General features: G+C 34.4%; 1 protein-coding gene and 1 long non-coding RNA gene across 4 annotated transcripts; one reads left to right on the forward strand and one right to left on the reverse strand.

Annotated features, from left to right (window-relative positions):
* Window positions 1–372: 372 nt before the first annotated feature.
* Window positions 373–5,436, forward strand: LOC143905007 (nuclear cap-binding protein subunit 1-like). Its single transcript, XM_077420082.1, has 11 exons — window positions 373–591; window positions 1,375–1,843; window positions 1,927–2,421; window positions 2,516–2,687; window positions 2,795–3,000; window positions 3,273–3,376; window positions 3,929–4,164; window positions 4,250–4,428; window positions 4,555–4,810; window positions 4,945–5,058; window positions 5,181–5,436. Exons 1-11 carry the CDS (start codon window positions 450–452, stop codon window positions 5,292–5,294), a joined length of 2,487 nt encoding a protein of 828 aa, XP_077276208.1. The 5' UTR covers window positions 373–449; the 3' UTR covers window positions 5,295–5,436.
* A 1,085-nt stretch (window positions 5,437–6,521) lies between these two features.
* On the reverse strand, window positions 6,522–11,819 carry LOC143905179 (uncharacterized). Of its 3 annotated transcripts, XR_013259131.1 has the most exons (7): window positions 10,638–11,819; window positions 9,605–9,800; window positions 9,410–9,518; window positions 9,110–9,311; window positions 8,847–8,994; window positions 8,207–8,536; window positions 6,522–8,054 (listed from the first exon to the last, which is right to left on the reverse strand). It is a non-coding gene; the product is annotated as an uncharacterized LOC143905179 (long non-coding RNA). The 3 variants fall into 3 exon arrangements; XR_013259132.1 differs by having other exon boundaries at window positions 9,410–9,800; window positions 10,805–11,819; XR_013259130.1 differs by having other exon boundaries at window positions 9,410–9,800.
* Window positions 11,820–13,418: the final 1,599 nt, after the last annotated feature.

A 13,418-nucleotide genomic window follows, 5' to 3' on the forward strand; every position in this document is an offset into this window, starting at 1 on the left:
CCTTTTCATGAATTTCAATTGACGCCGACGTCACGTGTGGTCATGCGACCTTCTTGCCGCTGAAAATGAGCGTCGAGCGTCAGCATGAAAAGGCACCTTTAAAACGAGTTCACAGTTACAGTTTGCTCGTAGCAGACAACGTCCGACATTCAATAGGAGAGTCCGCTTTCTGGAGACTTTGATCAGTGATTACTTTTTCCCCTGGAATTTTTGCTCCTGGGGGCCTATTACGTATCTTTTCACAAGGTGAAAATGCGAAAAGTGAACAGATTTACTAGATTTCGACCAATGAAATCGTAGATACTCTAGTGAATTCTCTCACTTTTCGCATTTTCACCTCGTGTTGTTGAACGCGATCGTCAAATGGCGTCATCCCCTCCTCATCTCGTCTCGATGCTCGATTGTCGAATTTGTCGATTGTCGGTTCGGCGTAACGGGGTTAGAATTTGATGCGTGTGAAATTTCGCGATTACTCAGAATTAAAGCGCGACAAGTGCGAGGGTAACGATCGCGAGTACGACTTTCGAGAGCCGTCGGCTGTATCGCGAAAAATGAGCCGTAGAAGAGTACACGAGGAAGATGATGGCTATGGTAAGCGAGGTTCAAAGTTATCGCCGTCCTCCTGACGCCGCGATTCACCGATTATTTGTGATGTTCAAGTAGAAAGCTGCATTGATATGAACGTCCCTTATTTTTATATCGTCTTTTTTAAAATCCAACTAGTCAAGTTCAATTACTTGACAATGTTTGTACTTTTTATCTCTGACACATGTGTAAGCGTGCGCGTTTACATACACACATATATGTATATATACACACCTTTTTCAGAAATACAGAAAGCAAAAAAAGTCTTTAATAGTATTAGATTTTTAGATCATGTATATATATATATATATATATATATATATATATATATACATATATATAATATATATACATATATATATTATATATGTATATATACATATATATATATATATTATATACAATATATAATATATATATATATATATATATATATATATAAGGTACACATATTTTTTAAATATATCTTTCTTATATGTATAATATAAAAAATTGGAAAAAAGTGTTAAAAAAGTAATACTTTAGTTAAAATAATATTTAAATAATGTTTAAATATTACAAACTTAAATTTAAATATAAATTTGCACCTGGCTAACGTTTGACATACATTTAATTAAATTACAAATTGTTAATATATGTACATAATGTGTGTGTGTGTTGATAGATCATATTTTTATTATATATTATTTTTTTTTTTTTATTATAAAAATCTTTATCAGTGCAGTGCTTGTACAAACCTTTATACTTATTACATTTATAAAATTACATAAATGTGTATTCTTTTCTTAGCTCGAGTATATAAGAAACGCAGGAGAGCTTCGGAGAATCAAGAGATTGAAGATCGTCTTGAATCTCTCATCCTCCGCGTTGGAGAAAGGTCAACGTCATCTCTGGAAAGCAACTTGAAAGGTTTGGCTTCCGTATTGGAAGCCGACCTGGGTTCATTTCATAGCAAGATTCTTCGGATTTTAACGGACTGCGCTATTAAGATGCCAGAAAAATGCACAATTTACACCACTCTCGTCGGGTTATTGAACGTGAAAAATTACAGTTTTGGTGGAGAATTTGTTGATCATATGGTGAAAAATTTCAAGGATTCTTTAAAAGCGTGCAAATGGGATGTGGCTAGGTATTCTCTTAGGTTTCTAGCTGATTTGGTAAATTGCCATGTTTTATCATGCAAATCGTTGATGCAGTTGTTTGACAATATGCTGGATGCTGCAAACGAGGATGGAGTACCGCAAGTGAGACGTGATTGGTATGAGAAACCTTTATCTATATGGAGTTTGTTGTATGAATTGTGTAAATTAAAATTTAATAATTACATGTAATAATTTACAGGTATGTTTATGCCGTTCTATCGACGCTGCCGTGGGTTGGCAGAGAGTTATATGAGAAAAAGGAACAAGAATTAGACTATCTACTGGTTACGATAGAGATATTTTTGAATAAACGAAGCAAGAAACATCAGCCAGCGTTGAGAGTATGGTTGAGTGACACGCCTCATCCGCAGGAAGAGTATTTAGATTGCTTGTGGGCGCAAGTTCGCAAACTGAGGCAGGATAATTGGGCCGAGAAGCATATTCCACGCCCCTATCTGGCATTTGATTCGAATCTGTGTGGAGCGTTGCAACATCATTTACCACTTTTGATACCGCCTCCACACCATGAATCTTATTCCTATCCGTTGCCCACCGTCGTCTTTCGTATGTTCGATTACACGGATTGTCCTGCTGAAGGGCCATTATTGCCAGGAAGTCACGCCATTGAGCGATTCCTGATAGAAGAGCACTTACGACAGATCATCAATAATTATTATTTTAAAAGAAAAGATTGGTAATATATACTTATATATAGAGAAAAAAATCATAACTGTTGCTATCGATATTCCAAATTACATGTAATAATATTAATTATTTTTATTTCACAGTGCTGCACAACTACTGAACTGCCCGTTTAAAGCCAAAATCCCTTTAGACTATTGTATTGTTGAAGTGATATTCGGTGAATTGTTTAGACTGCCCACTCCAAAACATTTAGAGATCAGTTATGGGTCAATTTTGATAGAACTCTGCAAATTGCAGCCTTCAACCATGCCACAGGTATTAACAATATAAATTACACGTTCGAAAATTTAATACTGTATTGTTATTTATATAATTATAGTGGAGTACGATAGAAGTAACATTTAAATTGTATTACTATGTAGGTACTAGCGCAAGCCACAGAGATTCTGTTTCGTCGTATAGACAGTATGACGGCTACTGCCTTCGATCGTTTTGTCTGGTGGTTTGCATACCATTTAAGCAATTTCCAATTCCGTTGGTCGTGGGAAGATTGGGATTCTTGCTTGCAACGTGATGTAGAACATCCAAGACCAAAATTTATACGAGAGGTCTTGCTTAAAGCTTTGAGGTCAGTATTTTGTATAAGTCTGCTTTTTACTCTCTCTCTCTCTCTCTCTCTCTCTCTGTGTGTGTGTGTGTGTGTGTGTGTGTGTGTGTGTGCGTGCGTGCGTGCGTGCGTGCGTGCGTGCGTGCGTGCGTGCGTGCGTGCGTGCGTGCGTGCGTGCGTGCGTGCGTGCGTGCGTGTGTGTGTGTGTGTGTGCTTATATTTAAATAGATTAATCTATCTCCAATTATTAAAATAAGAAAATGAAATAACGTACAAAACTTTCACATTTTTAGATTGTCATATTATCAAAGGATTCGGGATATGATGTCAGACTCGTACGTAGACTTGATTCCAGCAGTTCCCGAGCCCGTCTACAAATATTCATCTGAAGGTGCCAGTAAGTATATAGTGTAATAGAACTTTAATATTACTGCTTTGCGACTTAACGAGATATATGTGCTATAACTTTGTTTTGATATTTTGATATATATAAGAGGATGTAATATCTATTATTTTTAACCACGATTAAGTATGAGTAAAAACTTTTTTACAACACCTCCACGGAAAGTTTGACTTTCCATGCCTGTAGAGAGGGGCGAAAGTGACCAATTTCACGCCAGGACGGCATTAGCGGGACGAAAGTAACCACTTTCCTTCCTAGGGCGGAAAGTGATCACTATGCTATGCCGTCCTGGCGTGAAATGGCCACACTCGCCTCTCTCTAGGCATGGAGGTCGAACTTTCCGTAAAGATATTGTGAAAAATATCGTGTGCACCTCGGGGCGAAAGCTTTTTCAGACGAGTGTGAAGTTTGTCGCCCGAGCCTTGGTGCACAATATACTATTTTTATTTGAATCATTAATATAAGACATAGCAAAGCTATTGAACAAAAAATATTCATAACATTGTTAATATGTAACAGTACTAATACATTATCAAACTATTTCAGGTTCACTTCCTGGTACATCAACAGCACATGAATTGGTGGTTTCTATAAGACGTAAATGCACGCCGGAAGAAGCATTAAATGTATTAAATACATTACCTGGTCCCAGAGAAAACGAAGAGACGAATAATTACAATCCGTTAAAAATCGACGTCTTTGTACAAACTTTACTGAACCTTGGTTCGAAAAGTTTCAGTCATAGTTTTGCGGCTATAGTAAAGTTTCATTATGTTTTCAAGGTAAATGAACGTTACAATTTGCTGTACAATTTGGATGCATATATACATGCGTGCTCTTCACATTATGAATATTTCTCGAACACAGGTGCTCGCTGAAACGGAAGAAGCGCAGATATGTATATTAAAAAACATGTACGCATTGTGGAAGAATCATTACCAAATGATGGTAGTGCTAACAGACAAGTTTTTAAAAACTGGTATTATTGAATGTAGCGCCATCGCCAACTGGATATTTTCCAAAGAGATGGCATCTGAGTTTACAAAGTTCGTTTTACTGCTGTTTTACATTTTGATAAAATATTTAATTTATTCATTTTATTTCAAAATATCTCAACACAATTCCCGGTACATGTTGGAGAGAATAGTAACATAAGAAATTTTCATTTCCAGATTATATATTTGGGAAATACTGCACTTGACAATACATAAAATGAACAAGCATGTGACGAAATTGAGTACGGAATTGACGGAGGCGAGGGAGAAACTGAGAAGAGCGGAAAGTAGGTCAGGTTCCTCTTCGGACGAGGAGGATACTAATAAAGAGAGAAATAGGGAGAGACCATCGGAGTATGTGGTAGAACGAATGGAGGAAAAGTTGGAAGCTGCGCAAGCAGATCAGAAAAATTTATTCCTCATTATATTCCAGGTATAAAAAAGCATATCACTTGTGTTAAAAGTAAATCCACGAATGTCATTTTTTTTCTTGATACGAAAGAATTTCTAAAATTGTTTTATGTAAGACTTTTATATATGACAATATATTAATTTCTTCTTTTTTAGCGTTTTATAATGATTCTGTCGGAACATTTAGTGCTCTGCGACACAGATGGAATTGACTATAACACGCATTGGTATAAATGGACTATAGGAAGATTGCAACAAGTTTTCTTATCTGTGAGTTATAAAATGATTATTATTATGTAATAATATTCAATACTTATGCGGAAAAACAAATAAAAGAATGCATATATAATTTTTGTCTGTCGTAATTGGAGGACGTTTATTCTACTTTACAGCATCAAGAGCAAGTACAAAAGTATTCTTCGACGCTGGAAACTTTACTTTTCACTCCAGACTTGGATCCTCATATTTTGGACGTGTTTCATCAATTTGTTTCTCTACGAGCATAAAATAAGATATACATATATAAATAATGTATTTATATCAGAGTACATTTATATATATATATATATATATAAGCTAGTAAGTTAGCTGCATCGAAGTACATTTAAGTTTTCAAGTTAAGTTACAATAAAGTACATTTGTAGAGTTTTTATTTGTGTCATCTCTCATCTGATACTGTCCTCGTCCTGACACTGCCAATTTTTAAGAGTTAAAATTTTGCGGACCTTAAAAACTTCGGAATTCTAAAATACTTTTAAATTATATCGATATTTCGACGCGTCGAGAGAATCGCAGTCGTTTCATATCGACTATTAATAGTCGAATTCTTCTTTCAAGTCAGATTACCGATACCGATGAATACCGAGTCGGTGCTCAAAAATCATAGTTTTTGTCACGTGTTCTAAACCGTTTTCATGTCAATCGTGGGATTCGTGGGAAGAATGACTGGAACCTTGTGAAGGAAACGCAGGGTAAACGAAAACTGCAGGAACGACTTTCGAGAGAGAACCACATTTCAATTTCGTCTACGTGTGTGAATCAATCCTACATTATGGCTGCGTTCGGGGAGCGCGCTATTAGCGCTATATTGAATCATCTGTCCTTTATCGCTCATCAGGAGTAACACAAGGATAGAATAAGCAAATAGCGCTAATAGCGCGCTCCCCGAATCCAGCCTATATGCGCATTGTGCACACAGAGAGAGAGGGAATTTAAATGACCCTGGGGGGGGGGGGGATTGGAGCGTCCGCGCAAGAGGCAAGGGGGGGGAGCGTCAAGCTGATGTTGACAGTACCATGGTGTAAGGGCCTTGGCACATAGAAAAACTTAAGCAGTTAAACTTAAGCAGTAAGAAATCAACGGTATATGGATTTGCTACCGCTTAGGGCCGTGCCTTAAGTTCTTGACTGTGATTGGTTGATTTGCTTACTGCTTGAGTTTTACTGCTTAAGTTTTTCTATGTGTCCGGGCCTTAAGTAGACAGGTGAAACATTCCCGACGCTGCGCACTCATTCAGTTTTTGAGCCAAAATCAGCGCGCCAAAATCAGCGACCTCGATATACTTAGCAGACATATTTCTTATTATTGATTATTTTAATAGTTTGGGAATCGTTTGGGCAAGTTTAGGAATATAGTTTCATAGTTTAGGAAATAACAGTTTATTTATAATTAATAAAAATTAATTGAACGTATAATTACTAATTATATTTTCGACGAAAATATCTACGCTGCAATATTCGCGTGTACGAATTAGAAAATTGTTTATTTCAAATCTTTTAAATCAAGTGCTTTTATTTTACACAAAAATCGCAATTGCAAGAATTTTATCTCGTCCGTGTTGAGTTTTACAAAGCTTCTATTCAAAACTCTGCCACATCAATTCCATTCAAATTTATATTGAGATAAACAATTGAGAATAATCGAGTGCGCATCCTGCTAACATTTATTTCATATAATTTTATTCTTCACGTTTGGCATTGTGAGTATACAAGCAGCTAAAATTCGTATCCTTTATTCACGCACTTAAAATTACATTTTATTTTCTAACGAAGTAAATGCTATCATTCTGGTCAAATGGCTTTTGCCCGTTTATTTGGGTTCAAATGCTATTTGCCTAGGAAATTGATTTGAACGCTTTCTAGGAAAATGGAAATAAATTGTAGGTAATTATTTAGAATAGGGCTTTTTCCGAATTTTGATATTTTTTGCAGCTCTCTTGGTAAAAATCTTTGTAAAAATCTTTTCCAACAACTGGACACATAGTGCGCCTTGCAAAGTACATGCGTGAACTTTCCACGCGTGGAAAGTTGTAAACCAATATGACATCTCATCTCGCGTGGAAGCAGAAATATGATAGAGTGGGAAGGTTCAAATACTTCGAGCTATTTTATTCTAAAAGTGTACATATTTTTTATTTTATGGAGAAACGATGGATTCTAAAATTAAATATATAAAGATTATAGTGTAATTTTAAAGAGGAAACAGCGGACAAATTCTGCCAATATTTATAGTAGCTTTCATGAGTTTATTTTAGAACAGTATAAAAATAAATTTTTACAACAAACTTTACGAAAAGCTGTTTTAGAAACTGCAACTAAAAAAAGTATCACAGGAGATCTATTTCTAAACAAAAAAAACATAAAAAAATATCAAGAATTTAATAACGATTTTATTAATGTAGTTTTTCTAGTATTTCGCTGAACAATTATTTCAAACAAAGAAATGACACCATCGCCCAAAAAATTCAAATTATGAAAAAGAAAAAAAAGATAAAACGGTTTGAAAATAACAAAAGTATAAATAAATGTAAATATTTTGTTTTTATTAAACATTAACTTATTTTAAACTTAATTTATTAAATAATTTTTACAAAATGTGTGTGTGTGTAAGTAAAAAAATATAAAAAATAAACGTATAAAAAGTAAATTGATTTGTCTTAACCTATTAAACAAAAACTATTTCAATTGTCAGAATGTATAAACGGACACGTGCGGATATCTTTCCTTCCATTGATTAAACAATTCATTATTACAGCACGTGAAATAAAACTCCTCCAGTTTAGGACATTGTTTCAAAATAACGGAACATTTATCAGGTATATCAAGTTTCGCTCCATAAGATATAACTTTTTTAAGTTTTTGCATTGCGCTAGTAATTCCAACCGGCGATCAGTGAGGATAGCATTCCACAAAGAAATTTCTTGCAAGTTTTGATAAGAGGAAAGTAATCTAAATAAGCTGTCATCAGTAACTGATGAGTATTCGTCTCTGTAACAAAAATCATATAATTAGTACAGTATTTTAATTGCAAAGAAAAAATTCATGTAACTTTTTCAAGATGCTCGCAAGAGAAGCAAACAAATTTCAATAAAGAATTCAATAATGTGTGTTTTAAAAGAAAATGTAGCACACACACTTACAGTTCAAAGCTCACTTTTTGTAAATTCTTACAGTTAGCGAGAGCATTAATACTCTGAGATGTAAGATCACATATACGTCCAGTACAAATATTACTTTCAAGTCACGACACGAATTTCCCAACTCTATTAGAACTGCATCGTTTATTAAGTCGCTATCTGCCAATAACTGACGCATCCGTTGATTATTTTGCAGTATTTTGCAAAAACGTTCGGTTATTATACCAGTAGTAATAAGTCCAGTATTATAAAGGTCTAAATGTTCCAAATTATTTAGCTCCTCGAGATACGAAAATCCTTCGTCGTCTATGTCAGAATAACTTAGATCCAATTCTAAAAAAACTTTGTATTACAAATTGCTATACAATTTACCAATAATTTTGACAATTATATATATATATATATATATATATATATATATACTATATGCATATACCTTTCAAATTTTTTCATGTCTCTGAAATTTTGAGTAGGACAGGATTTAAGTCCATGCGGCAGCCGCTTAATCTTAAATGCGTTAAACGCCTGCCGCAATTATCAAGAAAGTTTACGAAATTATTGACATCAAAATTGCATTCTGTAAGATCTAATTGTTGCAAATATTTACATCTAGGTATAAAATAACAAAATATATCGCACATACGTTTGTCAGATCTAATATCGCATGTTCAAACGTGTATATAGAGTAAAGAATCCCGTGATAAAGTATCAAAGCGCTTATTATTTACTTCATTCATGCGGCATAATGTTACCACATCCAAGTATTTAAATATTTTTAGTAACATTTCATTCTGCAAAGATAAAATATAATCAATATAATACAAAATAAATACTTTAATACTCAAAATACGAAATGTCATTGCAATAAATATTGTGATGAGAAATAAACTTCTTAGAATACTTTACTGGAAGCGCAGATAAACTGCAACGTGATAGCTCCTTGGATTCATCCAATGAGAGTTTCACTCTCTTGGCACAATTTGAATTACTTTTCAAGAAAATACGACGCGGATATCTTTGATCAAGAGGTTGCTCATAACCAGGGATTACCTCCTGAGATACTTTTTTGTGCTTCAAATTATTTTTATAAGAAATCCTTTTTATGTCGCTGCAAATATTATCGGAACAAATTAATTTTTAAATTAATTATTATTATTAACAAAAAAAATAGATTCAAATATTATTTAATATTGATGATAATAATACCTTCTATAAATAACACAGTATTTGGAAAAATTCTGTTGCAGATGAACTATATCCAAGTGTGCATTTTTTGAATCTGCTGTTAAATGATGAACATCGTCGTGGTGTGGTACTGTAATAACCAATGCAGATAAACGCACATCATGAGCAACTGAACACCCGATAGTATAACTTATTGTTATTAATTCATGGCCGCACCCTTCACTAACACTTGCACCTCGCACTCGCATCAGCTTTTCGGCAGTGCGTCCATAGATGTTAATGGTCTAGTATATAAAAGTCTGTGGATATTATATATTTATAATTTTAGTTCTGTTGTGTCAGCTTACAAGAAGTGGCTGCCGGAATCCGCGCACGCAGAAGTGGCACAGATATGACGGCACACAGTGGCCGCCTTTGTAATTAAGAATAAAATATTAGGATTGTAATTATACAGTTTTTTAGATAATTAAATTATTTTATATATGAAAAAAAATTGAAATGCATCAGTTTTAGCTTTCTAGCAAAGGGTCGATTGTGTATCTTGAAATAATGAGGTAAAAATTACAAAAGTGAGAAAATTCATTAGCGTATCTACGATTTTATTTATCAAAATCTAATAAAATCTGTTAACTTTTGTCATTTTCACCTCATTTCAAGATACACAACCGACCTCCAGACGTACGCGGCGGTTTATTTTATCGACTTTAAAAGTTGGCGGAAAGTCGACTTTCCGTCATGACGGGAAGTCGACTTCTACCGAAATTGACTTGGCAGAGAAGTCGACTTTCGTCCTTAAAAAAGTCGATTTTCTGCCAAGTCAGTATTGGTAGAAGTCGACTTCAAGTCGACTTAAAGTCGACTTTTTGCTCTTGGGCAGAGTCATACGACCAATGGCGTGAGCATACGGTTTTTCCTATTTTCTGGGAAAACGGTTGATGTCGAATGAGTTGTATGAAAGTTAATTTGATTGATAAATAATGTTTATCCATCAAATTACCGAGCTAACGTCACGGAGTCATGCGACCAATGGCGTGAGAGTACGGTTTTTTCTATTTCTTAGGAAAACCATTGACCACCAAACGTTTTAATGACGATATTCGTGACCACCAAACGATTCCGCGTCGGTTGAGCCGTATCAAAGTCAATTTGGGTGATAAATACAATTTTTCCGGCTAATGGCACAGTGGTGATATGTCCAGCCAGACTGGTAGAGTAATGGAATCCGTGAGCAGAAATTCGTTAGTCTTACAGCGATTGTATCTTAAATGATAATCCTTTCGATCCTCATGGAAGCGTTCGGAGTTTCTATACTTCCGGCCGTAATTTCCAAGTTTGAAACCTCGAGCCTCGCGAATTGACTCGCGCATTAATCTTCTTGAAACTTGGAAACGTTCGCGGAATATGAGTGTACATTACGCGATAACGTAGTATTATCCACTTCATCGAGCACGCCGTGATTGATTTCATTTTCGACCAGGAGCAGAACTCATCATCGCCGTTGCCGTCCGTCTTCCCATTACGCTTTGGAACACAGAATACAGCTATAGCGGCTAAACTTATCAGTAATCGATAGCATCATTGTGCATTTCCTTTATGTGCCTTTCGGTATACAGTGCATATACGGGACCAGCATTGTGTTCTGATAATGCAGCACGCCGTATCGAGTATCGATATATGCAAATTACATTCTAACGTTACGAGCATCGTATAACAAATGAGCTACTGCGTACGGAATAATAAATAAATGTCTGAAAAGAAATAAAATTTATATTATTTCATATTTTACAAAACCATATAAAAAATATTACCAAAAATTATCTATATTCTATACTTCCATGAATCTTTTTACTCATTATATCAAGAAACATGAGCTGTGTGAAGTTGGCCCCCCCACTACTGAAAATTCAATAATAACTATAACCATTCGTTTGGTGGTCGTTTGGTGGTGTTTGGTAGTCCATTCCCGACGTTTGGTAGTCAAAGCTGTAAATAATAATGCGAAAAAAAGACATATGCGCGTGAAGTTAGCCCCCCCTCTTGTAAAACTCGGCTTTCCAGACTGCGCACATCATTTTACCTGTACGCATTCGTTTGGTGGTCGCGTGCTGACGTTTGGTAGTCCATTCCCGACGATTGGTAGTCAAAGCTGTAACTAATAATGCGAAAAAAAGACATATGCGCGTGAAGTTAGCCCCCCCTCTTGTAAAACTCGGCTTTCCAGACTGCGTACATCATTTTACCTGTACGCATTCGTTTGGTGGTCGCGTGCTGACGTTTGGTAGTCCATTCCCGACGATTGTTAGCCAAAACTGTAATTAATAATGCGAAAAAAAGACACACGCGTGAAATTAGACCTTTTTTATAAAATTTGGCTTTCCAGACTGCATATATTATCAAACCGAACAAGCAACATTTACTTTACCAATAAATAATTAACCTGTATATATTATTATAACTATAAGAATTCGTTTGGTGCATTTAGTAATTAAAAATACAATTGTTAAAGAAGATAAAATATATATGTGTGTAACCATGCGTTTCATATAAATATTCTTGTACGATTGCATGTTTAATTATAATCATTAATATTTATTTAACGAACATTTTATGATGTTTGTGTGTGGTAGTTAATTTTCAATAATTAATAATTAATCATTAAATACATATGGATCAAATTGGTGTAATCCACTTCTAACATTAAAACGTTTTTTCAAGCTTTTTTTATAATAAATTGATACAATAAAATAACATAAAAATTTTTTTTAATTTTTCTTGTAGTCATATTTCATAGTTATTTTTTGAAATGTCAAAGAATATATAATCTTTTAATTTTTAAAATTGTAGAGCGTAATTAAAATAACGACTAATTATGTTTTGTGATTTTTACGACTATGCATATTGAATAATACAAAAAATATATATGCGTAGTATAAGAATTAGAATTAATTACGCTCTACAATTCTAAAAATTAAAAGATTATATATTCTTTGACATTTCAAAAAATAACTATGAAATATGACTACAAGAAAAATTAAAAAAACTTTTTATGTTATTTTATTGTATCGATTTATTATAAAAAAGCTTGAAAAAACGTTTTAATGTTAGAAGTGGATTACACCAATTTGATCCATATGTATTTAATTATTAATTATTAATTATTGAAATTAACTACCAAACATCATAAAATGCTCGTTAAATAAATATTAATGATTATAATTAAACATGCAATCGTACAAGAATATTTATATGAAACGCATGGTTACACACATATATATTTTATCTTCTTTAACAATTATATTTTTAATTACTAAATGCACCAAACGAATTCTTATAGTTATAATAATATATGCAGGTTAATTATTTATTGGTAAAGTAAATGTTGCTTGTTCGGTTTGATAATATATGCAGTCTGGAAAGCCAAATTTTATAAAAAAGGTCTAATTTCACGCGTGTGTTTTTTTTCGCATTATTAATTACAGTTTTGGCTAACAATCGTCGGGAATGGACTACCAAACGTCAGTACGCGACCACCAAACGAATGCTTACAGTTAAAATGATATACGCAGTCTGGAAAGCCGAGTTTTACAAGAAGGGGGAGTTAACTTCACGCGCATATGTCTTTTTTTCGCATTATTAGTTACAGCTTTGACTACCAATCATCGGGAATGGACTACCAAACGTCAGCACGCGACCACCAAACGAATGCGTACAGGTAAAATAATGTACGCAGTCTGGAAAGCCAAGTTTTACAAGAGGGGGGGCTAACTTCACGCGCATATGTCTTTTTTTCGCATTATTAGTTACAGCTTTGACTACCAATCGTCGGGAATGGACTACCAAACGTCAGCACGCGACCACCAAACGAATGCGTATAGGTAAAATGATGTGCGCAGTCTGGAAAGCCGAGTTTTACAAGAGGGGGGGCTAACTTCACGCGCATATGTCTTTTTTTCGCATTATTAGTTACAGCTTTGACTACCAATCGTCGGGAATGGACTACCAAACACCACCAAACGACCACCAAACGAAT

The sequence above is a fragment of the Temnothorax americanus genome, unplaced genomic scaffold (assembly GCF_048541705.1).
Source record: "Temnothorax americanus isolate GAGA-0224 unplaced genomic scaffold, ASM4854170v1 Scaffold6, whole genome shotgun sequence".
Lineage (NCBI taxonomy): Eukaryota > Metazoa > Arthropoda > Insecta > Hymenoptera > Formicidae > Temnothorax > Temnothorax americanus.

Coding starts and splice junctions, on each gene's coding strand:
- LOC143905007 (XM_077420082.1), top strand. CDS start 450: ATGCGTGTGAAATTTCGCGATTACTCAGAATTAAAGCGCGACAAGTGC. Junction 2,422..2,515: donor TATTTTAAAAGAAAAGATTG/GTAATATATACT, acceptor TTTATTTCACAG/TGCTGCACAACTACTGAACT. Junction 4,165..4,249: donor AGTTTCATTATGTTTTCAAG/GTAAATGAACGT, acceptor TCTCGAACACAG/GTGCTCGCTGAAACGGAAGA.